Source organism: Tachyglossus aculeatus, chromosome 9 (genome assembly GCF_015852505.1).
Source record: "Tachyglossus aculeatus isolate mTacAcu1 chromosome 9, mTacAcu1.pri, whole genome shotgun sequence".
NCBI classification, from domain to species: domain Eukaryota; kingdom Metazoa; phylum Chordata; class Mammalia; order Monotremata; family Tachyglossidae; genus Tachyglossus; species Tachyglossus aculeatus.
Window position 1 is genome coordinate 28489740 of NC_052074.1, and position 25295 is coordinate 28515034.

The following is a 25295-nucleotide window of genomic DNA, read 5'->3' on the forward strand; positions in this document are numbered from 1 at the left end:
ATGTCATTAAAAAAAAAAAGAAAAAAATGAGATCAGACACAGTCCCTTAAATGACTCACAGCCTAAGTGCGAGAGAGAACAGGTATTCAATCTCCATTTTACAGATGAGGAGACAGGCATAGAGAAGTTAAGTGACTTGTCCAAAGTCACAGAGCCAGAACTACATCTTAGGATGCCCTGATCCCCAGTCTTGTGCTGTGTCCTGTAGGCCACACAGCTTCCCAATATCACATCTGCCTCTTTCTGCTTCTCCATCTTATGCTTCATGTCAATTTCAGTTTTCCAACTGGCACAATGAAGATAAGTTAACACAGTCAGCTACAAGGGCCTCTGACGGTAAGAGTGCAATTCTAGGAAATTTTATGCTCCTATTGAAGAGGGAATGAAAGAGATTTCTCCTCTTTGCACCAGAGGGGATATTCCCTGTCAGGTGGTACTGGGCAAAGCAGGGACAACCTTCCTTTTTACCTGGAATGTTTAGATTTCCATCCTGCTTCCATACAAAACGACTCAAATTAAAATTGCTTCCGCAGCAGCAACTCAAGGACACAGGTTTATTGTCACACATCACCTCCAAATCTTCTGACTCCACAATTTCCATGGCGGTGACATTTATCTTTCTCCTGGACTCATATTCAAATATGTCATAGGTCAGAGTACAGATGTATTCACCTGCAGGAATACAGAGTAGGGTGTTAGGATGCATGCATTTTGTTCTCCAAAGTAATTAAAACCAATCACGGTTTACCTATGTTTGAATCACACTCTAGACAGTAACTTCATTATGTTCAGGGAACATGTCTACCAACTCCGTTGTATTGTACTCTCTCAAGCATTTAATACTGTGTTCTGTAAACAGTGAGCACTCAATAAATACCACTGATTGATTAATAGAACAGTTTCTTTAGGGTAGGATTGCAGAATCAAAGCAAAACCATAGGTTGAGTAATTACCAATTGAATTTATACTGCCAGTTAATCTAGGTAATCAAATTCCCTGGAGATGTGCAACTGAAAATAGAACTGGGGAGGTAAGGAAACATTTGGGGAATTGAGGGGTATTAGAATGATTTTTAAGAGGACCTGCATGGTGAAGATGTTCTCACAGCCCATTTAGTTCTGGAATAAAATGTTTAATCTTGGAACCAAACTTGTGCTTTCTCAGATCGAGTAAGGTTAAAACTGTTTTCTTTTGGAGCACTTCCCCATAATCTGATCGAATTCTAATGCTGGTTTTATTTATAACCCTCTCTTACTTTGAGATAAAGCTGAAAAGTTTACCTTGGCTTAGAAAAAGTTCCCTTCTCTTTGAAATATCCTTATAATTTTGCATGACTTTGGAGGACTTGATGGAGTGATTTTTGCCCATTTCAACAGAGCAAAAATAATGGAAGCTCTATTTAGCATAGATAAGGGCAGCCCTCTAGGATGGGAGCATAAAGTGCCTTTGTGGGGACTAGACTGTGAAAGATAAATACTTTGAAAATTAAGTTCTGCATTTACTTATGATCACAAAAAAAAAGCATGATGAAAAAGCTTGTCCTTTTGGGCATATAGTAGCTTTGCTGTTTGATCATTAACTAGTTTCATTGTGTTTTAACACTGCTTTTTAATATTTTTTTGTTATTTTGACCAATTTTTTTGAACTTAGGAGAGCATCAATACACTTTGCATTATAGGAAATTATACCTCATTTGGTGTGCTTTCATTTAGCACACTGTTCATGGAACCAATTAGCAACATTAACTGGTGTAGAGCAGTTTGGGGGGGATTTGGTTGTCAAATAATACACATATCTTCTCAGTAGCAATTTTAGTTCCCCAACATTATCCAGATAATTTCCTTGACCCCCTACTTCATTTTAACCTGTATTCAAAATCAGTGCTAGGAACTATGTTAATTTTTCCAGTGGCAAAGATGCCTTGCTCTGATATTTTTGTTTGTTTTTGCCAGGATTCATGGCATTCTTGTGTTCAGTGAAATGTAGGCAAGAGTAAATAAACGTACTGGCATCACTCAAAGAAATGTTGGTAATAGTAAAGACAGATATTGAAGTCTGGTTGCTCAAATAAGTAAAAATTGAATGTTTGCTGTCGTTCTGAAAACCAACGTAGAGTCTATCCAAGCGGTGCCAGGTCACATTTGTAGACTGAACTTCTGTTTCGCACACCATGGTCACTGTGTCTCCTTCAAAAATGATATCTGGGGTGATGGAAAACTCTGTTTCATCTGTAAACACAAAAAGAGAGGGTGGTAATCAAGGAGGAAATGAAACATGGTGTCTCAAAATGCCCTTACACCATCACCACGGCCAAATAGAAGATTCAAATAAACCATTAATAGACCATAGACCTCGGATGACTAGACATTGTCTTCACAAGATCATGATGCCTAAACGTTTATTAAGTTTATTGACAAAATAATGGCATTGTTCCTATGACTCTTTAATCCAATTCATCCCCACAAGAAGGGAGAGTGTGAACTGGAGTAAACCAGGTGAGAAACACTTCTATACAGTGACGTGGGGGGAAGGAGAAGAGCTTCCTCACACTTCTTGTACCTGATATCAGGTCTCCAGACCCTTCTGACTTACACAGGGGGATACCTGAGGGAATGGCAAGGCCTAGTGGCATTTTGATCCTCAGGGAGGCAGCCCCAGTGGTGCCCTCAAACCATGCAATTCAAACACACCCACAGAGAGGGAGTGGGCTGAAAGTGGGCTTAACTTCTCTGGGACTCAGTTACCCCATCTGCAAAATGAGGATTAAGCTGGTGAGCCCTATGTGAGACATGGATTTTGTCTGTCCTGATTACTTTGTATCTACTCCAGCGTTTAGAATGGTGGCTGGCACATAGTAAGTGCTGAACAAATACCATTTCTGAGAGCAGGTAGGAAACCAAGGGGATAACTATCGGTTTTATTTAAATTGATGCAGTCTACTGGGAATTTGCTCTATATGTCCAACTGTATGGCCCAGTTTTAATAGAGGATTGATTTGCCCAGATAAAAAGTTCATGAAAAAAAGTTAAAAAATGTTTAAATCACGATCGTTAATGGAATTTGAGGACCCGCTAATGCAGAGCATTGTAGTCAAACTTGACGGTATTCCAGAAGCAAGAGACATAGTCCCTGTCCCTTTTTTGCAATCTTAATCTTATAATTACACCTTTTTCTTCTCCCTGGTAACCTTTCAAGGTTTTCCTCTTGTATGCCTGTTTTCTACTCACTCTCTTCGTTATTCCCTATGTAAACACCTCCAGCCTGAACTTGGTCTTTTGACCCTTCAGAATCCAGTTTTTGCTCTCTTCACTTGAGACTGTGCACACCCAGATCCTCAGAAGCCTCCGAGATCTCTTCTCCATATAATCCTTCTTGATCTCCAAGGCTTTTCCCATTCTTGGACCATTTCAACTGTTTAGGCCTTGGTTTCAAGGACAGTTCTATCCTGCACCTTCTACGTATTCTGACTGCCCTTTTGCCAGCTTGTCGTCTCGGCCTTGGAAACTGAATTCAGGGTCTCTTAGCTTTGCATGACTCTCTTTGGGAAACTTATCTTCCTGAGCAGTCTTAACTCCCACCACTGTGGAAGACCCCTAAATCTACACGTTTACTACTGATCCCTGCTTCCCAGGCTTCAATTTCTCCTGCCTCTGGCAGCCCAAACTGAAGTCCTTCTTCCTTCCAAATTCTTCTCTCACTTTCATCTTACCATGCTAACAGTATCACCATGTTTCCCAGCTCCACTCATGTGATTATTTTTTCTCCTCTCTTGAGTTCCTCCCAGCCAACCTCTTACTAAATCTTGACAGGTTTTGCCTCTAAAACTGTACCGGTCTGTCTGTTTCTTTCCTATTAAGGCTCCACGCTCCATCCTATCTTCCCTGCAGGATTCCCTCAACAGCTTCCCTGCGCTTTTAGAAGCTCTGTCGTCCTTGGTCTGGGAAAAGAGCACTACTGAGGAAACCTAGGTCCTAGTCCCAGTTTTACACATGGCTGGCAGTGTGGATGAAGATGACAGATGTACTTCATGATGTGCTGCACCCCTGCCAGCCTACTCACTCTGGGCTCCAGAGGGAATACAGCCAGGAGAGGGGCAGTAGTACTGTATGAACACTGCTTAGCACTAGCATCAGTTCCTCTGCATGGTCCGGAGACCTTAGGACTCAGGAGTCAAACATCTTTCCTTCCAGGAGATTCCCACCACCCCTCATCCAGGGAGAATCACCCTTATGAAATGTTGATCATATCGTATTAAGAGAAGCAGCGTGACTCAGTGGAAAGAGCACGGGCTTGGGAGTCAGTGGTCATGGGCTCAAATCCCGGCTCCACCAACTGTCAGCTGTGTGACTTTGGGCAAGTCACTTAACTTCTCTGTGCCCCAGTTACTTCATCTGTAAAATGGGGATTAAAACTGTGAGCCCCCCGTGGGACAATCTGATCACCTTGTAACCCCCCCGTCACTTAGAACAGTGCTTTGCACATAGTAAGCGCTTAACAAATACTATTATTATTTTTTTTAAAGAGAGGCCTACATAGTTCCAGCTGGTGATTTGCCTCTGCAAAGAGACATCCAAGGAGAAAGCAGGAGACAGTGTTGCCTAATGGAAAGGGCTTGGGACTAGGCATCACTTTACATGGGTTCTAGTCCTGGCTCCACCAATCGCCTACTGTGAAAACTTAGGCAAGCAGCATGGCCTAGTGGAAAGATCATTGACTTGGGAGTCAGAGGACCTGAGTTCTAATCCCAGCTCTACCACTTGTCTGCTGTATTACCTCAGCCAAGACACAACTCCTCTGTTGTTACCCCAGTTACTTCATTTGTAAAATGTTGATTAAAGGTGTAAGCCCCATGTGGAACATGGACTGTGTCCAACCTGATTAGCTTGTATCTACCCCCGCACTCAGTACTGTCCCTGGCACATAGTAAGCGCTTAATAAATACTGGCAAAAAAGTCACAACCTCTCTGGGCCTCAGTTTCCCAATCTGAAAATAGGGATTCAACAATAGTTCTCCCTTCCGCTTGGACTGTGTAGGGCAGGGACTGTGTCTAATCTGATTATCTTTTCATCTAGCCCTGTGCTTAGAAGAACCCACAGGAAACACTGCATAAACACAACTATGACCAGTGATAATAGTGGCAATAATGGTGCTATTTATTAAGTGCTTACTATGTGGCAAGCACTATACTAAGTATTGGGGTAGATACAAGATAATCAGGTTGGTCACAGTCCCTGTCACACCTGGACTCATAGTCTAAGTAAAAGGGAAAACAGGTATTGAATCCCCATTTTACAGAAGAGGAAACTGAAGCTCTAAGAAGCCAAGTGACTTTTAGACTGTGAGCCCACTGTTGGGTAGGGACTGTCTCTATATGTTGCCAATTTGTACTTCCCAAGTGCTTAGTACAGTGCTCTGCACACAGTAAGCGCTCAATAAATATGATTGATGATGATGATGAAGTGACTTGCCTGAGATCACACATCAGACAAGTGGCAGAGCTGAGATTAGAATCCAGGTCGTCTAACTTCCAGGTCCATGCTCTTTCTGGTTGGCCACATTGCTTCCGTATAGTATATCAATTAAACGGAAGAGTGCATACTAACTTCCATGTACCCATTGCTGGGTTCTTAGAAGGACTGCTTTCTTTGGGATTAGTATACACAGAAACTATTTTGCGAGTGATAATCCCACGAGCTCTCAGCTCTGTAATGAAGATTCCCCATCAAAATTACACTTGACCAAAATCACTTTCAAAAGAGGTAACATCACCCTATACATAGAATCATAAAGGCATAGAGGAAAATGGAGTAGACTCTTACTATTGACAGCAGTTTGAAAGGATAAGGGTTCCATTCTGTATGTTGCGTTGATTATTCTTGATACGTGGTCATTTGCTTTTTTGAGCTGCTCAGGAGTTGGTGTCGTTGCCTGGATTTCATAAACAACAACAACGCTTCCAGGCCTAAACAGATACCAAAGTTTTAACAATTGAACGAGGAACACTAATTGCCGGATGAAACCAGGGATGTTGTGGATTAGACATTCAGAATCGAAGTAGTCAAATGTAATCTACATTGGGTACAGATAGATACAGATAGAAAGGAATGTTTTCAAAATGAGAAACAATTTTATTAACCCAATCCAACTGGGTTTTCTTTGGTAGGCAAATTCATAAGGGCTTAGTACAGTGCTCTGCACATAGTAAGCTCTCAATAAATACCATTGATTGATTGATTGATTGATAGGATTTAAGGGTAACTTTTTTCTGTTTAGTTACTGTCTTCTGTTTGAAAAGAGAATAAAGATATTCTTACCTGAAACCCGTTACAATGGCTGATTTGAAGCCAGGTAAATATCTGTAACCTCTCGTGAACTGAAAAGCAAAATACATTTTAAGACATTTCGAAGGTCAGACCAACTAGAAAACTCAAACCATTTTCAGGGTAGAATTTCAAGTATGATACTGAGTTGCCATGAGTCTTACAGCAATTTTTGTCAGAAAAATCCCACAGTTTTAAAAACGGGGAAAAATTCATTTTGTTTGTTTCTATGCTTCCCAACGTGACTCCTAAAATGAACCCATCCTTGGATCTTTTAAGGGCCCCACTCTTTAAGCTGAAATCGAACGTCTCACAAGCTGACAAATTTTCAAAAGCCTCATTTTCTCTAAACAAAGCAAGAAGACAGAGTGTAAACCCCTTGTAGGCAGGGATTATGTTTACCAACTCTGTTATACTTTTCTCCCCCAAGATTTCAGTCCAGTGCTCTGCTCACAATAAGTGTTCAGTAAATCTCATTGATTGATTTCAGTGCTGGTTACAGTTGAATATTGGTTGTAAACTGCTCGCTTCTCTGAAAAATGAGAGCATCAAATGAATTTTGTTTCATTGAGGTCCCCGGGACAAGAACGCACCGCTCCTTCCAAATCTGTTTTATATGACCGATACAATGCTGATGAGGAATTCAACAGATCTTCCTGAAACCCCAAATTGAGCTTGATGGACATCTTCAGGGTAACATCTACCAAAACACAAGGAGACACAAAAGAAGAAATTCATCACTAAAAAGAGCATTCTTAGGTAGGAAATATTCCATGGATTTTATTTTGTTGAGTCCTTCTGTATTGTTTCTTGAAACTGTAAATATCTTGATAAACAGCATGACCAAGTGGAAAAGGCATGGATCTGGGACTCAGAGGACTGAGTTCTAATCCTGGCTCCACCTTCTGTCTTCTGTGTGACCTTGGGCAAGTCACTTGACTTCTCCGGGCCTCATTTGCCTCATCAGTAAAATGGGGAGTGAGACCGTGAGCCCCATCTGGTACATGGACTGTGTCCAGTCTGATTAACTTGTATCTACCCCAGTGCTGAGTACAGTTTCTGGCACATGATAAATGCTCAAGAGATACTTTTAAAAGGAAAAAAAATCCATGCAAAGGAAGATTCACGATGGACTATTCACTGTGCCTGATGTTTATTGTGGGCAGGGAATGTGTCTACCAACTCTGCTATATTGTACTCTCCCAAGTGCTTAGTACAGTGCTCTGCACACAGTAAGTGCTCAATAAACACAACTGATTGCTTTTTTGGTTAGTATTTAAGTGCTTACTATGTGACAGGCACAGTACTAAGTGCTGAAGTAGATACATTTTAATCGGGTTGGACACAGTCCATGTCCCAAATGGGACACAATTAACTGATTAATAGATAGATGATACTTTCATGTCCACAGACATATAATCGGACTGTTCAATCTTGTAGCCTTGTGTCCATGCCAACTTTCAGCACCAAGAAAACACTTAATGAATTCCAGTTATAAAACAATTTCTTCCAGCCCTGCAGTGTCCTGAATCCATAGGACATCAGATCAGCATTCCCTAATAGCACTCTAACAAAGCAGATAATGAAGTCATGTGTTGTGGCCAAAATGAGCAGATGCTAACGCCTACATACAAATATCTTTCTCAGAAGTAGCATAGCCTGGTGGATAGAGCATGGGTTTGGGAGTCAGGGGTCCTGAGTTCTAATCCCAACTCCACCACTTACCTTTTGAATGACACTGGGCACGTCTCTTGAATTGTCTGCACCTCAGCTTCCTCATCTGTATGATGGAGATGAAATAACTATTCTAAATAAAATAACTAAATAACTAATAACTATGCCCCACGTGGGACAGAGGCTGTGCCCAACCTGATTTGTATCTAGCCCAGTCCTTGGTATGTAGTAAATGCTTAATAAATATCCCAATTATGATAATTTTTACAATAATAATAATGATTATTTATTATACTATAATTATATTTCAATTATCACAATTATAGTACTTGTTAGGCACTTACTATGTACCAAGCACTGTTCTAAGAACTGGGGTAGGTACAAGGTAATCATTCATTCATTCACTCAATCGTATTTATTGAGCACTTACTGTGTGCAGAGCACTGTACTAAGCGCTTGGGAAATAAAAGTTGGCAACATAGATGGTCCCTACCCAACAATGGGTTCACAGTATAGAAGGGGGAGATGGACAACAAAACAAAACACGTGGACAGGTGTCAAGTCATCAGAACAAACAAGCCTTAAAGCTAAATGCAAATCATTAACAAAATAAATAGAATAGTAAGTATGTACAAGTAAAATAAATAGAGTAATAAATCTGCACAAACATATATACAGGTGCTGTGGGGAGAGGAAGGAGGTAGGGTGGGGGGGATGGGGAGGAGGAGAGGAAAAAGGGGTCTTAGTCTGGGAAGGCCTCTTGGAGGAGGTGAGCTCTCAGGTTGGGTACAGTTTCTGTCCCATCTAGGACACACAGTCTTAATCCCCATTTTACAGTTGAGATAACTGAGACACAGATAAGTTAAGCAACTTGCCCAAGGTCACATAGCAGGCAAGAAGCCGAGCCAGGATTATTATTATTTGTTCATTCAGTCATTCAGTTGTATTTATTGAGCTCTTACTGTATGCAGAGCACTGGACTAAGTGCTTGGAAATTACAATAGAGCAATAAAAAGAGACAATCCCCGCACATAACTGGCTTGCAGTCTGGGCGGGAGAGACAGACATCAATACAAGTAAACAGGCATCAATATAAATAAATAGAATTATAGATATACACATATATGCATAAGTGCTGTGGGGTGGGGGGAAGCAGAAGGGAGAGCGAGCTGAGGAAAAGGGGGCTTGGTCTGGGAAGGCTTCTTGGGGGAGGTGCACCTTCAGTAGGGCTTTGAAGGGGGGAAGAGTGATTGTTTGGAGGATTTGAGGAGGGAGGGTATTCCAGGCCAGAGGGAGGATGTGGGCCAGGGGTCAGAGGCGAGACCGGTGAGATTGAGGCACAGTGAGAAGGTTAGCAACAGAGGAGCGAAGTAGGTGGGCTGGGTTGTAGAAGGAGAGAAGGGAGGTGAGGTAGGAGGGGGCAAGGTGATGGAGGGCTTTAAAGTCATTAGTGAGGAGTTTTTGTTTGATATATAGGTTGGTAAGCAGCCACTGGAGACTTTTGAGGAGGGAAGTGACATGTCCTGAACATTTTTGTAGAAAGATAATCCGTGCAGCAGAGTGAAGTAAGAACTGAAGTAGGAAGAGGTAGGGAGGTCAGAAAGGAGGCTGATGCAGTAATTCAGGTGGGATAGGATGAGTGATTGTACTAACGTGGTTGACACTCTCTGAAATGGAGCAAGATTAAGGAGTTGCATGGAGACTCTGAGCCCTTGAATATGTTGCTGACCTTGAAGATTTTCTACTTTGGTTTGTCCCAGTACCTTTGGGGACAACAGGGGAGAACAGGCTCTTTGATTCTCCGACCACCCAGCAGCTCAAACCATTGTCACCCTCCAGGAAAGGAGAGGGCATCCAAAGGACTGATCCCTTTGGGGCCCAAAACAGGGCAAAGAGACTCGACATAACTCAGAGGGCTGAAAAAACACTGGAAAAGAGTCATAGGCCAAAGACAATAGCCATTCCCTGAACCTAGAAGTGGGGCATGCACAGATGTGATATATGGCAGAACCACCAAGAAGGTCATAAAACAGGAAAGTGTAAGACATTTTCGTTTGCCAAGGGAACAAACTCAGAGTCCCTGGAATGGAGGGGGGAAAAGTAGAGATAGTGTATGAAAACAAAGTGTTATTGTGAAGGACCAAGGGTCTCTCTCCAGGAGTGTAGCGATAAATGCAGGAGCAATCTCACATTGCAGAGTTTGCTTGGATGAACTACTGAAGAACACTGTTAAGCACGTATTTCCAGAATCGCATTTTGGCTTCAGACCCCAGTCAGGGATGTGATTTTTGCTGGTTGTCAGATTCAGGGAAAATGTAGGCATTCCAAAGCCGTCTAGATTCTAGATGGTAAACTCCTCCTACTCTGTTGTATTGTACTCTGAGGACTCTGAGGGAAAAGGTAGAACTAGACTATCTTCGCCCAGGCCCTACAAACCTCTGATCACCATGGCAGAGAGAGGAGAAGGAAGCCAGCATGGAGGCGGCAGCTCCTCTCCATAATTTTTCTCAGTCCAGGGAGAAAGCTCCCACAATCACTGTCAGATTCTTTGCAAAGCCAAGGGGCGATAAGGTCAAGGTGGGCAAGTGGGTGGTGCATAGTTCCAAAACCCAAATCTCCAGGTTCCTCCTCCCTCTTCATTCAGTCATATTTACTGAGCGCTTACTGTGTGCACAGCACTGTACTTAGTGCTTGGGTGAGTACGATAAAACAATAATTGGACACATTCCCTGCCCACAACTGGCAAATGACTCCAAGTCTCAACTACAGCAGAACAGCAACTAATTAAATGTGGTATTTGTTAAGAGCTTACTATGTGCCACACACTAAGTGCTGGGGTGGAGACAAGCAAATCGGGCTGGACACTGTCCCTGTCCCACCTGGGGATCACTGTCTTAGTCCCCATTTTCTAGATGAGGTAACTGGGGCACAGGGAGTGAAGTGACTTGCCCAAGGTCACACAGCAGAGAAGTGGCAGAGCTGGGATTAGAACTTGAGTCCATTCATTCAATTGTATTTATTGAGCACTTACTATGTGCAAAGCACTGTATTAAGTGCTTGGGAGAGTATATGTTATTCTTAATAACATCCCTCCTCCCCCTCTCCATACCCCCCGCCTTACATTCTTCCCTTCCCCACAACACCTGTATATATGTATATATGTTTGTATGTATTTATTACTCTATTTATTTATTTATTCATTTATTTTACTTGAACATTTTTATTCTACTTATTTTATTTTGTTAATACGTTTTGTTTTGTTCTCTGTCTCCCCCTTCTAGACTGTGAGCCCACTGTTGGGTAGGGACAGTCTCTATATGTTGCCAACTTGTACTTCCCAAGCACTTATTACAGTGCTCTGCACACAGTAAGTGCTCAATACGAATGAATGAATGAATATATATACATATTTATTATTCTATTTATTTTATTAATGATGTGTATATAGCTCTAATTCTATTTACTTATATTGATGCAATTGATGCTTGTTTACTTGTTTTAATGTCTGACTCCCCCCTTCTAGACTGTGAGCCCATTGTGAGCAGGGATTGTCTCTCTTTGATGCTGAATTGTACTTTCCAAGCGCTTAGTACAGTGCTCTGCACATAGTAAGTGCTCAATAAATACAATTAAATGAAAATAAAATACAATATAACAATAAACAGGCACATTCCCTTTTTACAGCAAACTTACAGTCTGACCCCCAGGCCTGTGCTCTATCCACTAGGCCATGCTGCTAGCTGAAAACTAGCGTGCTTTCCCAAGCATATAGTAAAGTGCTCTGCACACGGTAAGTGCTTAATAAATATGATCGACTGATTGAATGTTTGAAGCCAGTGTATGCTCACTGAGATGGCGACCGTGCCAGGAATTGAATGGGTTTAGAGTCGATTCCTTACCTTTCAGAAAGACTCGTTGGCAGAAGGGAGCATCAGGAGGCGGTCTGGTGAGGCAGCTGCATGCCCGTCCCAGGGCTGCCCTGTGGTATCCTGGGCAGATGAGATTCGTGTGGCATGCCTCAGGGGGCCATCCATAGCCACTCTCACAGGAACAGCGGCTTTCATTCCCACTGGTGCTGCACACTAGGATAAACCGCAACCCAGAGAAAACAGGACCATGATTATGCCGGGCACGGTGGTCGACACTTTATTTCCTTTGGCAGGAAGGCAGTCTAATCTTTCAGACATTCCAACAGGACTCTAGACAGTTGTTGTTTACGCCACCTGTTAAACACTTACTATATGTCAGCTTATTGTATGTCACTTATGTGAACTCATGACACTTATGACACTTATGTCAGCTGAGTGAAATTGGGCAAGTCACTTCACTTCTCCGGGCCTCAGTTATCTTATCTGTAAAATGGGGATTAGGACTGTGAGCACCATGTGGGACAAACTGATCACCTTGTATCTCCCCCAGCACTTAGAACAGTGCTTGGCACATAGTAAACGCTTAACAAATACCAAAAATGATTAATTATTAAATTATTATTATATGCCAGGCACTGTACTAAGCGCTAAGGTAGATACAAGCTAACCAGGTTGGAAAAAGGCCCTGTCCCACATGGAGCTCACAGTCTTAATCCCCATTTTACAGATGAAGTAACTGAGGCACAGAGAAGTTAAGTTACTTGCCTCAAGATCACAAAGAGGATAAGAGGCAGAGCTGGGATTAGAATCCAGGTCCTTCTGAACCCCGGCCCCATAAATTCATTTCTTTTGTTGTTGTTGCTTTTAAATGGTATTTGTTAAGTGCTCTTCCACTCATCTGCTGTGTGACCTTGGGCAAGTCATTTCACTTCTCTGTGCCTCAGTTATCTCATCTATAAAATGGGGATTAAGACTGTGAATCTGACATGGGACATGGGCTCTGTCCAACCAGATTAGCCTGTGTTTACCCCAACACTTAGTACAGAGCCTGACACATAGTAAGCGCTTAACAACTATCAATAAAAAAAGTAAAATGTTTCTCCATCCTCAGCCTTTTTCCTGGTCATTTTTGGGATAATGATAATGATGATGGGGTCTCCTATCAGGGATGATGGATGAGCCTCAGTTTGGAGATTTCAGAACCAAGGAGCAGCACAGTGGAATTGATTATAGCGCTCGTGGTTTATGCAATATCTCACACACTCTCACACCCGTGATACTCATGTTCCTGCAGAGGCAAGAATGACAATGAGTGAGTAGGCGGGCTGGAGTGATGCACAGTGTGAAGTGCATGTCTAGTATGGGCCTACATTAGCCCACTACAAGCAGTGTGGCCTAGTGGAAAGAGCAAGGGCCTGTCACTTGCCCGAAGGGTGACCTTGGGCAAGTCACTTAATTGTGAATCAACTGCCTCATCTGTAAAATAGGGATTCAATCAATCAATCAATCAATCAATCGTATTTATTGAGCGCTTACTATGTGCAGAGCACTGTACTAAGCGCTTGGGAAGTCAATATCTGTTCTCCTTCCCCAATAGTCTGTGAACCCCGTGGGGAATGAAGACTCTGTCTGACCTGATTATCCTGTATTTCCCAAGGGTTTAGCATAGTACTTGGAGCATAAGACACACTGTTGCCAAAGAAGAAGTGGTCTTGAAGATCAGCTTCCAACTTCCTGAGCCATTTTACTCACCTGTGGTTACCTCGATGCTTAAAATGTCTGTTGCTCTGCCTGTGGTTTGCCCAAGAATCGGAAAGCTGAGGTTCTTCAAATATTCTTTGATGGGCTCCAGGAAGGAAGCATTTTCAAAACTCAACTCAACGTCAATTGCGTATTCTCCAGGCGCAAAGGTACTCGAAGCGACTGAAATGAAAATGAGGACACTGTTAGCCCCCAGATAAGCACAGGAAGAGGTGCTATTATACTTACTATTATTTATATCTAGTGGAATTGAGTGAGTGAGAGGAATCTAATCTGGCACATTCAAATTATTTTCATTCCAAATATCTGTTCTCCTGGGATTTTGCCTTTTTGCTCTCTTTTACTTCTTTCAAACCCAAAGGGATGAAAGGAGTCAAGACCGGTGACAAGGTTACATGCTTTTGAGTTCTGACTTCAGCTCTGATAAAATGGAGACACAGATTCATGGCAGTTAAGATACGTTTTAATAAGAAATGGATTGATGCATATGATTGGAAACCATTGGGTCTACACTTAAGTCTTTAACTCAAAGCTTACTTTCAAATATTCAAAAGTACTTGGCAGGTTTTACTGGCAAAAGTCTCCTGAACAGATCTGGTTTAAACCTGCTTTATCTTCAATACCAAGCAGGCAGTTTACTTGGCTACAGTGCATTAGTTCCTCCCAACAGTTACATAGCTGGGAGAAGGGGAGAAATATTTTCAAGTCAACCACAAAATAATTGGGAAATGCTGCCCTTTTGCTTGCCCAGCCAAAGTACTCATTACAGACTTCTTGCTTTTTTAATGCTCAAATGGTAATAATAATACAAATTTTTGTTAAGCACTTAGTTTTCACCAAACAATTCCTCAAATGAGGATTAAGACTGTGAGTTCCATGTGAAACATGGATTGTGTCCATCCTGATTATCTTGTATCTACCCCAACACTTAGAACTGTGCCTGGCACATGGTAAGCATTTAACAAATGCCGTTATTATTTGTTACTATTCTAAGCGTGGGCATAGATACAAGATAATCAAGTCCCATATGGGACTCACAGTCTAAGTACGAGGGAGAATTGATATTGAATCCCCATTTTTCATATAAGGGAACTGAGGCCCAGAGAAATGAAGCTACTTGCCCAAGGTCACATGGCAGAGAAGTGGTGGAGTTGGGATTAGAACCCAGGTCCTCTGACTCTCAGGACCATGCTATTTCCACAAAGCCACTCTGCTAGTGATAGTGATACTGGTCTGTCAGTTTTCTCTCATCAGCCCAACTGACTCACAATTCATTTATTACTTTACTAGTTAAGTCAGCGAACAGGAAAGAAGCTGAAAGGACAAGTACATGAATAAAAAAAGGATCATATTCTACAGAATGTATTTTTAGAGCAAAAACATTTTCCCCGGAGTCTAACAGGAATCACCAAATTCCGGTCACAATTAACTTGAAGCTATCTCCTCCCTTTGGGTGTTCCATGACTCCAAAGTACATCAACTGGAATTCCTTGACTGCAGTTGCTTTCCAGAGAGAGTTAAGTGGCTCCCAGACCCTCAGTAACTCCTTCTTCATCTGCTTCTCTTCAACTAAAGATTTGTTTCTGCTTCAAACTTCCTCTTTACTTTGGCTGTTTAGAGACCTGACCTCACTGGCCATTGAGAGGAAAAACTATTAACTGTTTACTGAATTCTAACCGTGATTAATTCAACATTCTATAATTCACAAATGCCACAAGATTCTGTCCACAAAAATACTGTAAACATCCTTAATAATGCTTTTCAAAAACCCCAAAGTCCCATATGAAGCTTCCTGGGACACCTAAGCTTGCTGTGGGCAGGGAATGTCTCTGTTTATTATTGTACTGGACTCTCCCAAGAGTTTAGTACAGTGCTCTGCACACAGTAACCATTTAATAAACATGATTGAACTGATGAATATGTAGTGGTAGTAGCAGTAATAGCAGTAGGTAGGGAAGCAGCATGGCCTAGTGGATAGACCACTGGCCTGGCAGTCAGGATGACTTGGGTTCTAATCCTGGCTCTGCCAGGTGTTTGCTGTGTGACCTTGGGCAAGTCACTTCACTTCTCTGGACCACAGTTACCTCATCTGTATAATGAAGATTAAGACGAGGAGCCCATATGGCCAACCTGATTAGCTCATATCTACCCCAGCGTTGAGTACAGTATCTGGCACATAGTAAGTGATTAAAAACTTCCATTAAAAAAGTAAAAGTACAATAGAATAGGTAGACATTATCCCTGCCCTCAAGAAGTTTATAATCTAGTGGGGAAAAAAATCTGCTTCCTTGCATTCCTAATCCTAGATAATCAGTGTGGCTTAGTGGAAAGAGCATGGGCTTGGGGAGTCAGAGGTCATGTGTTCTAATTCCAGCTCCGCTAATTGTCAGCTGTGTGATTTGGGTCAAGTCACTTAGCATCTCTGTGCCTCAGTTACCTCATCTGCAAAATGGGGATTAAGACTTTGAGCCCCATGTGGGATACCTGAATACCTTGTATCTACTCCAGTGCTTAGAACAGTGCTTGGCACATGGTAAGCGCTTAACAAATACTCTGCGCTTAGTACAGTGCTCTGCACATAGTAAGCACTCAATAAATACGATTGATGATGATGATGATTAATCCATCTTTGGTCTTTCCAGGGGCTTCATTCTTGGTGATGCCCTACCCATATCCTCTCTCATGCTTCCCCTTTCCCAGAGACCCCTGGCGCTTGAGTAGGATGCCATGCATCCAAGATTTCTACAGCGACACTGACTGGTAAAGTTTCCTCAGTAAACGGTGGCCAGAAGTAGGGCTTACCAACAGGGACTTGTAAGGTCCTTATAGGCAGGGATTTGGCTTACCAATTCTATGGTATTGTGCTCTCCCATGTACTTTGTATGGTGTTCTGCACACGGTAAGTGCTCAATAAATACCACTGAATGACTGCTGGGAAAGCACTCTTGAGCTTACACTATTCTGCTCCTCTGAACCTACACTTGATTCTCCTCTTCACAATTTAGAGAGCCAAACAGGGAAGAAGTGTGACCTAGTGGCCCAGGTTCAGAGGAACTGGGTTCTAAGTCCACCTCTGCCACTGGCCTGTGGGGAGACCTTAGGAAATCGCTTAACTTTTCTGTGCCTTGGTTTCTTTATTTGTAAAATGGGGATAAGAAACCTAGTCTCCCTCTCCCTTAGATGGTGGGACCGTCACTGAGTCTGATCTGGTTGGATTTTATTTGCCCCAGTGTTTAGCCCCGTGCTTGGCACATAGTAAGCACTGAACAAATGCCACAGTTTTATATTTTCAAATTCTCAAAACGTTCATGCTCTTCCACACGTGGTTTTGAAGAGTGGGCAGGTTCTATAGTGGAATCAACCACCCAGAAAGAATAAACATCAGTGCTGGCATTTTTTTAATGGTATTTGTCATCCACATACTATGTTCCAGGCACTATACTGAGTGCTAGGGTGGATATAAGCTAATTGGGTGGACACAGTCCATGTCCCACATGGGACTCACAGTCTTAATCCCCATTTACAGATGAGGCAACTGAGGCACAGAGAAGTTATGTGATTTGTCCAAGGTCATACAGCAAACATGGGGTGGAGCCAGGATGAGGACACAGATCATTCTGACTCCAGGCCTGTGCTCTGTCCTCTAGGCTGCATTGCATTATGGACAGAGAACGTGTCTTTTAATTCTGTTGTACTCTCCTCTCCCAAGTGCTTATGCACTGCACATAGTACCACATTAAATACCACCGAATGATTGACTGATATGGAAGCCGTGAGGAGAGGGGGGTGTTTGAGTCTGTCTCTCTTCCTCCTTCCCATGGTTGTGGGATGGGGGAAGTGAGGTAACGCTTCTGCCCAGACAGCTCTTCGTGTCTTGAATTTGCCTTGGAACAAAAATGGTTGAGAAACACTCTCACAGGGGAAGGGACTCTTACTTGGTTCATGAAGTATAAGCAAACAACAATTTCCCTTTTTTCCATGAATCATGGATTCGGAGTACTTATCTTCAAGAGACACTTCTGGAAAGTTGGCCCTCGATTAGTAGCGACCCAGCAAACAGTGGTCTTAATCATAATCTTTAGAGCAAACAAAATTTTTTTGCCAGGCAACCCTAATGGAAACCAGGGTTCACAACTAGGGAGATCCAGCAGGGACTAGCTTTTCTCTCCCATGCTCCAAACCCTTCCTAAAATTGATGGTAGCTTGTTGAGGTTGTCTTCCAGAAATTAGGAGGTGGGTGATCTGATGCTCACTAGTCCAAGGTGCGCCATTCAATCAATCAATGGTATTTATTGAATGCTTAATATGTGCAGAGCACTGTACTAACCATTTCCTTGGGCGAGCACAAGGCAATACAGTTGGTAGACACCACCCCTGCACTCAAGAAGCTTATAGTCTAAACTGTAAACTGGTTATGGGCAGGGAATGTGCCTGTTTATTGTTATATTGTACTCTCCCAAGCACTTAGTACAGCACTCGCACACAGTAAGTGCTCAATAAATAGGATTCAATGAGTTGAATGAAAGTAGGAGAATTCCATCCAAGGAAACAGTATTTCTACTTTACCTATTTCTTTTCCTCCTTTTCCTTTTGCCCTAGAAGAGATGAAGTCCACATTGGCTTTTGGCAGGGGGCAATAAGGGAAGTTTTGACTTTAGGCCAGGTCTGATGGCCTTCCTCCCACCATGGCAGAGCATTCTGTTGCAACCATTTTGAGATCTGATGGGAAGAAGGGTTGGCCTAGTGGATAGATCATGAGCCTAATGGATGAAGCAGGGCAAGTCATTTCACTTTCTGGACCTCAGTTACCTCTGCTGCAAAACGGAGATTGAAACTGTGAGCACCATGTGTACCCACCCTAGCACTTAGTACAGAGCCTGGCACATAGTTAGCCCTTAACAAATACTATTATTATTATTATTAAGCAAGGGCCTGGGAGTCAGAAGGACCTGGGTCTTCGTCTTGGCTCTGCCACTTGTCTGCTGTGTGACCTTAGACAAGTCACATAACTTCTCTGTGCCTCAGTACCCTCATCTGTAAAAAATGAGGATGAAGACTGTGAACCCTATGTGGGACATGGACTGTGTCCAACCTGATTACCTTGTTTTACCCCAGAGCCTACAACAGTGCCTAGCACATAGTAAGCACTTAACAGATACCATTAAAAAAAATTGTCAGAAGTCAAGTTTGTCAGAGGGATGACATGGGCAGATGTCTGCCACTAAGGAAGCAAAGCCATAATCCATCCATCGGTCTTGAGTCTTACTTTGGGAAAGTAGAGGAGCCACTTGTCTACAGAAGAGCACCCCAAACACAGATCTAGGCCAAGAATGGGTAATAAAAATAGCAGATATTGGAATACCACCCATCTAATTACAAAAATAAGAGTCCACATTATTATTAACATCGGTATTACCACTTTTCATATTTTTTACCATATTTGTTAAGTGATTACTATGTGTCACACACTGTTCTAAGTGCTGAGGTAGACACGAGTTTATCTATCCCACATGGGGTTCACAGTTTACTTTACCTCCTACTAAATATATTAAATACTTACAAAGGACAAATGCCCTGAACTAAATGCTGGACTAAATATGAGAAAATCAATTGACATACAGGGCGTAGACCATAAGAGGTTCACAGTCTAAGTGGGGAAGTACAGACCCCACAAACAATAGTAATAGACTATAAATAACCATGAAAAGAAAGTAAAATATATGTTTCAAAAAAATAGTAACATACAAAAGTTAAACGGTACTTGAAGAGGGAAAAATTGCCACTCCTCATTCCACACAGACAATCCTGAGTTACACACCAGAGCGGTTTCCCTAATATTTTAAAAATAGGGAAAGTAGGCAGGAAGGGTGGGAATCAACCAGCACCTCGTGGAACCACAGTGATAGGGAGATTCCAGGCTGTGGTTTTCTTCTGTTTCCTGACTTTCGCCATAAACAAAGATTTTTAACCTCAAAAACAATGTAATCCCATTTCTTGCCCCACAAATAAAGGGAAAAAAATACTCCAATAACTCAGGGATGCCAGATTTCTAAAAAGAAACTGGTTTTGAATTGGCCAAAGGGTCTTGTGACTGGAAATGAACTTGCCATGGTTTGAATTTGGGGAATATTCTAACCTGGCATAGAGGGATTCAGATCAGGTTAGAAGATTCCAGTCTTTTTTTTTCCTTTGGGCAGATCTTATTTGTAGGTGGCACTTTCTTTGAAGTGGAGGAGAAAAATTGATTGTTCAAAGGCTCACGACTCAAAGCCACATTGGACTAATAACTGTGGAAATGATGCTGCACTATAGGCATTTGTATTAAAAGCAATGGCCTCAGTTCTCCCACATTTTTTCAGGGCAGGTAAAGTTCAAGTACTTGGGAATGTATGGAGCTCAGATGTTAAACAAGAACAGTGTTGCTTAGTGGGTTCTCTTGTGTTTGGTTTTTGTGAGTAGATTTTATAATGCTTTTTCACCCCTGAAGTTATATGCCATTCAGAAGATATCACTTATATCTTTATGAACCTTTTGTTTAATTCATGTAATTTATATTATAATAATAATGGCATTTATTAAGCATTTACTATGTGCAAAGCACTGTTCTAAGCGCTGGGGAAGTTACAAGATGATCAGGTTGTCCCAAGGGGGCGGGGGCTCACAGTCTTAATCCCCATTTTACAGATGAGGTAACTGAGGCACAGAGAAGTTAAGTGACTTGCCCAAAGTCACACAGCTGACAATTGGCAGAGCCTGGATTTGAACCCACGACCTCTGACTCCAAAGCCTTTGCTCTTTCCACTGAGCCACGCAGCTTTTTGAATTTCGACACCATTCACTGTCCTCTCCTGGTTCTCCTCCTATCTCTCTGGTGGCTCCTTCTCAGTCTCTTTCGCAGGCTCCTCCTCTGCCTCCCACCTCCTAACTCAGTTCTGGGTCTTCTTCAATTCCCCATCTACACCCTATCCATTGAAGAACTCATTTACTTCCATGCTTTCAACTACCAACTTTAAGCAGATGGTTGTCAAATATACATCTACATCTTTCTCCTCCTCTGCAGTCTTACATTTCCTCCTGCCTCAGGACATAGCTACCTAGATGCCCTACTGACACCTCAAACTTCATGTCCAAAAGAGAACTCCTTCTCTTCTCACCCAAACCCTGACTGTCCCATCACTGTAGACAACACCACCTTCCTTGCTGTTTCTCAAGCCCATAACTTTGGCATTATCCTAGACTCATCTCTGGCAGAGAAGCAGCATGGCTCAGTGGAAAGAGCACGGGCTTGGGAGCCAGAGGTCATGGGTTCAAATCCTGGCTCTGCCAATTGTCAGCTGTGTGACTTTGGGGACGTCACTTAACTTATCTGTGCCTTAGTTACCTCATCTGTAAAATAGAGATTAAGACTGTGAGCCCCCATGGAACAACCTGATCACCTTGTATCCTCCCCAGTGCATAGAACAGTGCCTTGCACATACTAAGCACTTAACAAATGCCATTATTATTATTATTATTATTATTATTCAACCCACATATTTAATTGGTCACCAAATTGTTGGTTCAGTTATCACAGCATCACTAACATCTGCCCTTTCCTCTTCATCCAAACTGCTACCACATTTATCCAAGCACTTATTCTATCCAGCCTTGATCATCAACCTCCTTGCTGTCCTCTCTGCCTCAATCCACCAAATTTATTAAACATTTACTTTGTTCAGAGTGCTGTACTAAGCACTTGGGAGAGTACAATATAACAGAGTTGGTAGATGTGTTCCCTGCCCACAACAAGCTTATAGTCTAGAGGGAAAGCAGCTGCTTCTGAAATAGCTATCACACCTGTCTGATCTGCTCACCTTTCCTATTTCTCTCCCAAAGATTTCTGCATACCGCAAAACATTATATATTAACCATTCACCCATAAATCAATCGGCAGTATTTATTGAGTGCTTACTTTGTGCAGAGCACTGTACAAGCCATTTGGGAGAGTACAATATAGTCCTTCTAGACCGTAAACTCATTATGGACACGTAACATGTCTAATTCTGTTGTATTGTACTCTCCCAAGCACTTAGAACAGTGCTCTGCATGCAGTAAGCATTCAATAAATACCAATGATTGGTTAATTGAATACAGTTGGTATACACGGTCCTTACCCTCAAGGAGCTTACAGTCTAATGGAGCCTACTCTTGTGATCTTACCATTCCCAAAAGGTTTGGGCTGGGTAAGAAGAGACTGGGTAGCGGTTACCATTTCCCAAACCTCTACTCTTTCCTGGGACAATATCCTGGGGTCATTTGCCCACTTGCTGCCTCAATTTCCCCCTACGGGACAAGGCTCTAAGTTTCTCTGCCTCTCAGAACATTGTAAAACCCCCTAAAAATACCAAACACTTCCTCAGGCAGCAGGTGGAAAAGTTAGAGGTTATACATTATATTAACAGCTTCCCTCCCCTAGATCCATACATGGCCTGAAAAATTCTTGAATCTTACATCTGGAGTCAAAGAAACTGATTCCTCTCTTAGGGCTAACACCTCAAATTGTCATCGATCATCAACCCCAGGGGCAGGAAGTTGAGGTCAACATTACTTCCCCAGCTGGAAGGTCATCTAGAGATGCAGAGGAAGCAAGGATGCTGAACTCAAGGAAAACTTGGCAGAAACTGGAAGCAGGAACTTATTTTCAAATATTGTCATTCCAAAGGCAAAGATGTTTTCAACTACCAAAGCCGGTACATCTCCTATCCTGTTCCTGTCATGGGATGGCAAATGTCCAAAAAAAATAATCCGGGGGAAGGCATGACCAACACTTGTCAGAAGGATCTGGGTTCTAATCCCAGCTCCGCTACATCTCTCCTGTGTGACCGTGGACAATTCACTTAACTTCTCTGGACCTGTTACCTCACCTGGAAAATGAGGATTAAGATTGGGACTGGGTCCAACCTGATTAGCTTGTATCAACCCCAAGGTTTAGTACAGTGCCTGGTACATAGTAAGTGCTTAATAAATGCTACAATTATTACTATTATTAGTCTCAGGTCACTGAGCAACATGGAGTAAGAACATTAGTCAGAACTTGACTTGTCACCACAGGACATGATAACTGTGTGTGACTTTGTCTCTCTGCCAAAGCTACTTCTCCCAGATTGTACACTAAACATAGTCCACAACTGCAACTCAATTAGCTAGAATCTCAGTGGCCTGATAACTCTAAGGAGGATACTTAAAGAGCCAAATTTACAAGCAGAAAAGAGTGAACACAATGAGAAGCAGTGTGGTCTAGTGGATAGAGCATGGGGCTGGCAGTCAGAAGGACCTGGTTTCTAACCCCAGCTCTGCCACTTATCTGCCTTGTGACCTTGGGTAAGTCACTTTTCTCTGGTCCTCAGTTACCTCATCTGTAAAATGGGGATTACGACTGTGAGCCCCACCTAGGACATGGATACAAACTGACTGGCTTGTATCTACCCCAGCGCTTATTACAGTTCCAGGCACATAGTAAGCACTTAAATACCATTAAAAACAAAACAAAAACAAAACAAAACAAAAACACGCCGGGCTCAGGGCAACACCAGCTCTTGATTTCCCTAGGGAAGGGAAATTTTTCTCAGTGGGGAAGTTAACATACCATCTCGTTTCTGCCTTAATGCTTCTTTCCAGTAGGTCTCCGCTGTTTGTCCATGTTCCTGGGGAAGCTGGAAGAGGAAGAATAAACTAAGAAACCACTAAGGGGACCAGCTTTGTGAAATTTCTTTATGCTATGCCCTTCCTACTTTCTCACTCATATGGTGAATATGATGAGGATGAAAGAGATGATGATCTTCCCTAGTAGACTGTAAGCTTCTTGAGGTTGGGGATTTTGTCCACTGTATTGTATTCTCCCCCGGCTTAGAACAGTGCTCTGCACACAGTAAGCACTCAAATTCCGTTGATTGACTGATTGATGAGGGGTTCTTTAAAAGAGCAGGATCAGATGAGACACAGTCCCTTTCCCACACAGGACTCACAATCGATCTTAGTCCCATTTCACATATGAGGAAACTGAGGCTCAGAGCATCAAGCACAAGATCACCCAGCAGACCAGTGGCTGAACTGGGACAAGGTAACTTAGTGGAAAGAGCCCTCAGCATCAGAAGGCCCAGTTTCTAATTCCAGTTCTTCCATTTGCCCTCTGTGTGATCTTGGGCAAGTCACTGAATCCCTCTATACCTCAGTTTCCTCATCTACAAAATGGGGGTTCAGTATGTGTTCTCCCTCCCCTTAAACTGTGAGACCATGGTGGGGCAAAGACTGTGTCTGTTGTGATTATCTTGTATCTACCCCAGGACTTAATTCAGTACTTGGCACATAGTAAGCATCTAAAATATACCACAGTGACTATTTTTATTAGGTCTCCTGAAGCCATTCTCATGCACTTTCCATTAGACCACACTGCCTCTCTTTGCTTTCAATATCATGATGCTCATCCTTATCATCAATGGTATTTATTCAGCCCCTACTGTGTGCAGAGTACTGTACTAAGCATTTGGGATAGTGCAGTACAACAGAGTTAATCGACATGTTTCCTGCCCACGATCAGTTTACAGTCTAAATTCTCCCTTCAAATCTGGGAAGGAACCACAAGGATATCTCCCGCAGGATCAGTCAATCAACCAGTGGTATTTATTGAGTGCTTACTATGTGCAGAGCAGGGGACTAATCACTTGGGAGAGTACAAACAAGAATTGGTAGACACATTCCCTGCCCACAACGAGTTTGCAGCCTAGAGGATGGAGTCGGGAGGGGAGGAAGGCTCCCTCTAGACCCTTCCCCTTATGGCATTCTCTTAGTTGTCCAGATGTTTATCTGGCATCACTTAGCCAAAACTGCAAGCATGCTCTCAGATCTGTGGTTGAACCATTGAATTCAACCAATTTATCTAACTCACTAAACGTGTGAGTGTGTGTGTGTGTGTATGTGTGTGTGTGTGTGTGCGTTTGTGTGTACGTTATGGTATTTGTTAAGTACTATGTGCCCAGCACTGGGGTAAACACAAGTTAATCAGACTGGACACAGTCTATTTCCCACACAGGGCTCACAGTCTTAATCCCCACACAGGGCTCACAGTCTTAATCCCCATTTTACAGATGAGGTAACCAAAGCACAGAGAAGTGAAGTGACTTGCCCGAGGTCACACAGCAAACAAATGGTGGAGTCAGGATTAGAACCCAGGTCTTTCTGCCTCCCAGACCCATGCTCTATCCACAAGGCCCTACTGCATTTCAAATCTACTTGAGGAGGAGTCCACTAAGGGTAGTAGTGTAGGCAGCACCTCAGCAGAATAATAATAATAATAATGGCATTTACTAAGTGCTTACTATGTGCAAAGCACTGTTCTAAGTGCTGGGGAGGTTACAAGGTGATCAGGTTGTCCCATGGGAGGCTCACAGTCTTAATCCCCATTTTACAGATCAGGGAACTGAGGCCCAGAGGAGTTAAGGGAGTTGCCCAACGTCACACAGCTGACAGTTGGCAGAGCTGGGATTTGAACCCATGACCTCTGACTCCAAAGCCCATGCTCCTTCCACTGAACCATGCTCCCTCTCTCCCTGACTCTGCCTGCTCCCCTGAACCTTCTCCACCTCAGGTCTCACATTGAGAGAGGACCCCTCAAAACAGGGCTGCTCTGTCCAG

General features: G+C 42.7%; 1 protein-coding gene across 3 annotated transcripts in view; it reads right to left on the reverse strand.

Annotated features, from left to right (window-relative positions):
- Positions 1-25295, reverse strand: part of ADGRF5 (adhesion G protein-coupled receptor F5) — a 69315-nt gene that overhangs the window by 26366 nt on the left and 17654 nt on the right. For all 3 annotated transcript variants that reach the window (XM_038751043.1, XM_038751041.1, XM_038751042.1), the window contains exons 3-10: positions 23251-23317; positions 13617-13787; positions 11895-12077; positions 6915-7021; positions 6316-6374; positions 5821-5963; positions 2007-2228; positions 469-672 (exon numbers count right to left, since the gene is read on the reverse strand). In XM_038751043.1, coding sequence (XP_038606971.1) covers positions 469-672; positions 2007-2228; positions 5821-5963; positions 6316-6374; positions 6915-7021; positions 11895-12077; positions 13617-13787; positions 23251-23317 — 1156 coding nt within the window. The remainder of the gene's footprint in view (positions 1-468; positions 673-2006; positions 2229-5820; positions 5964-6315; positions 6375-6914; positions 7022-11894; positions 12078-13616; positions 13788-23250; positions 23318-25295) is intronic.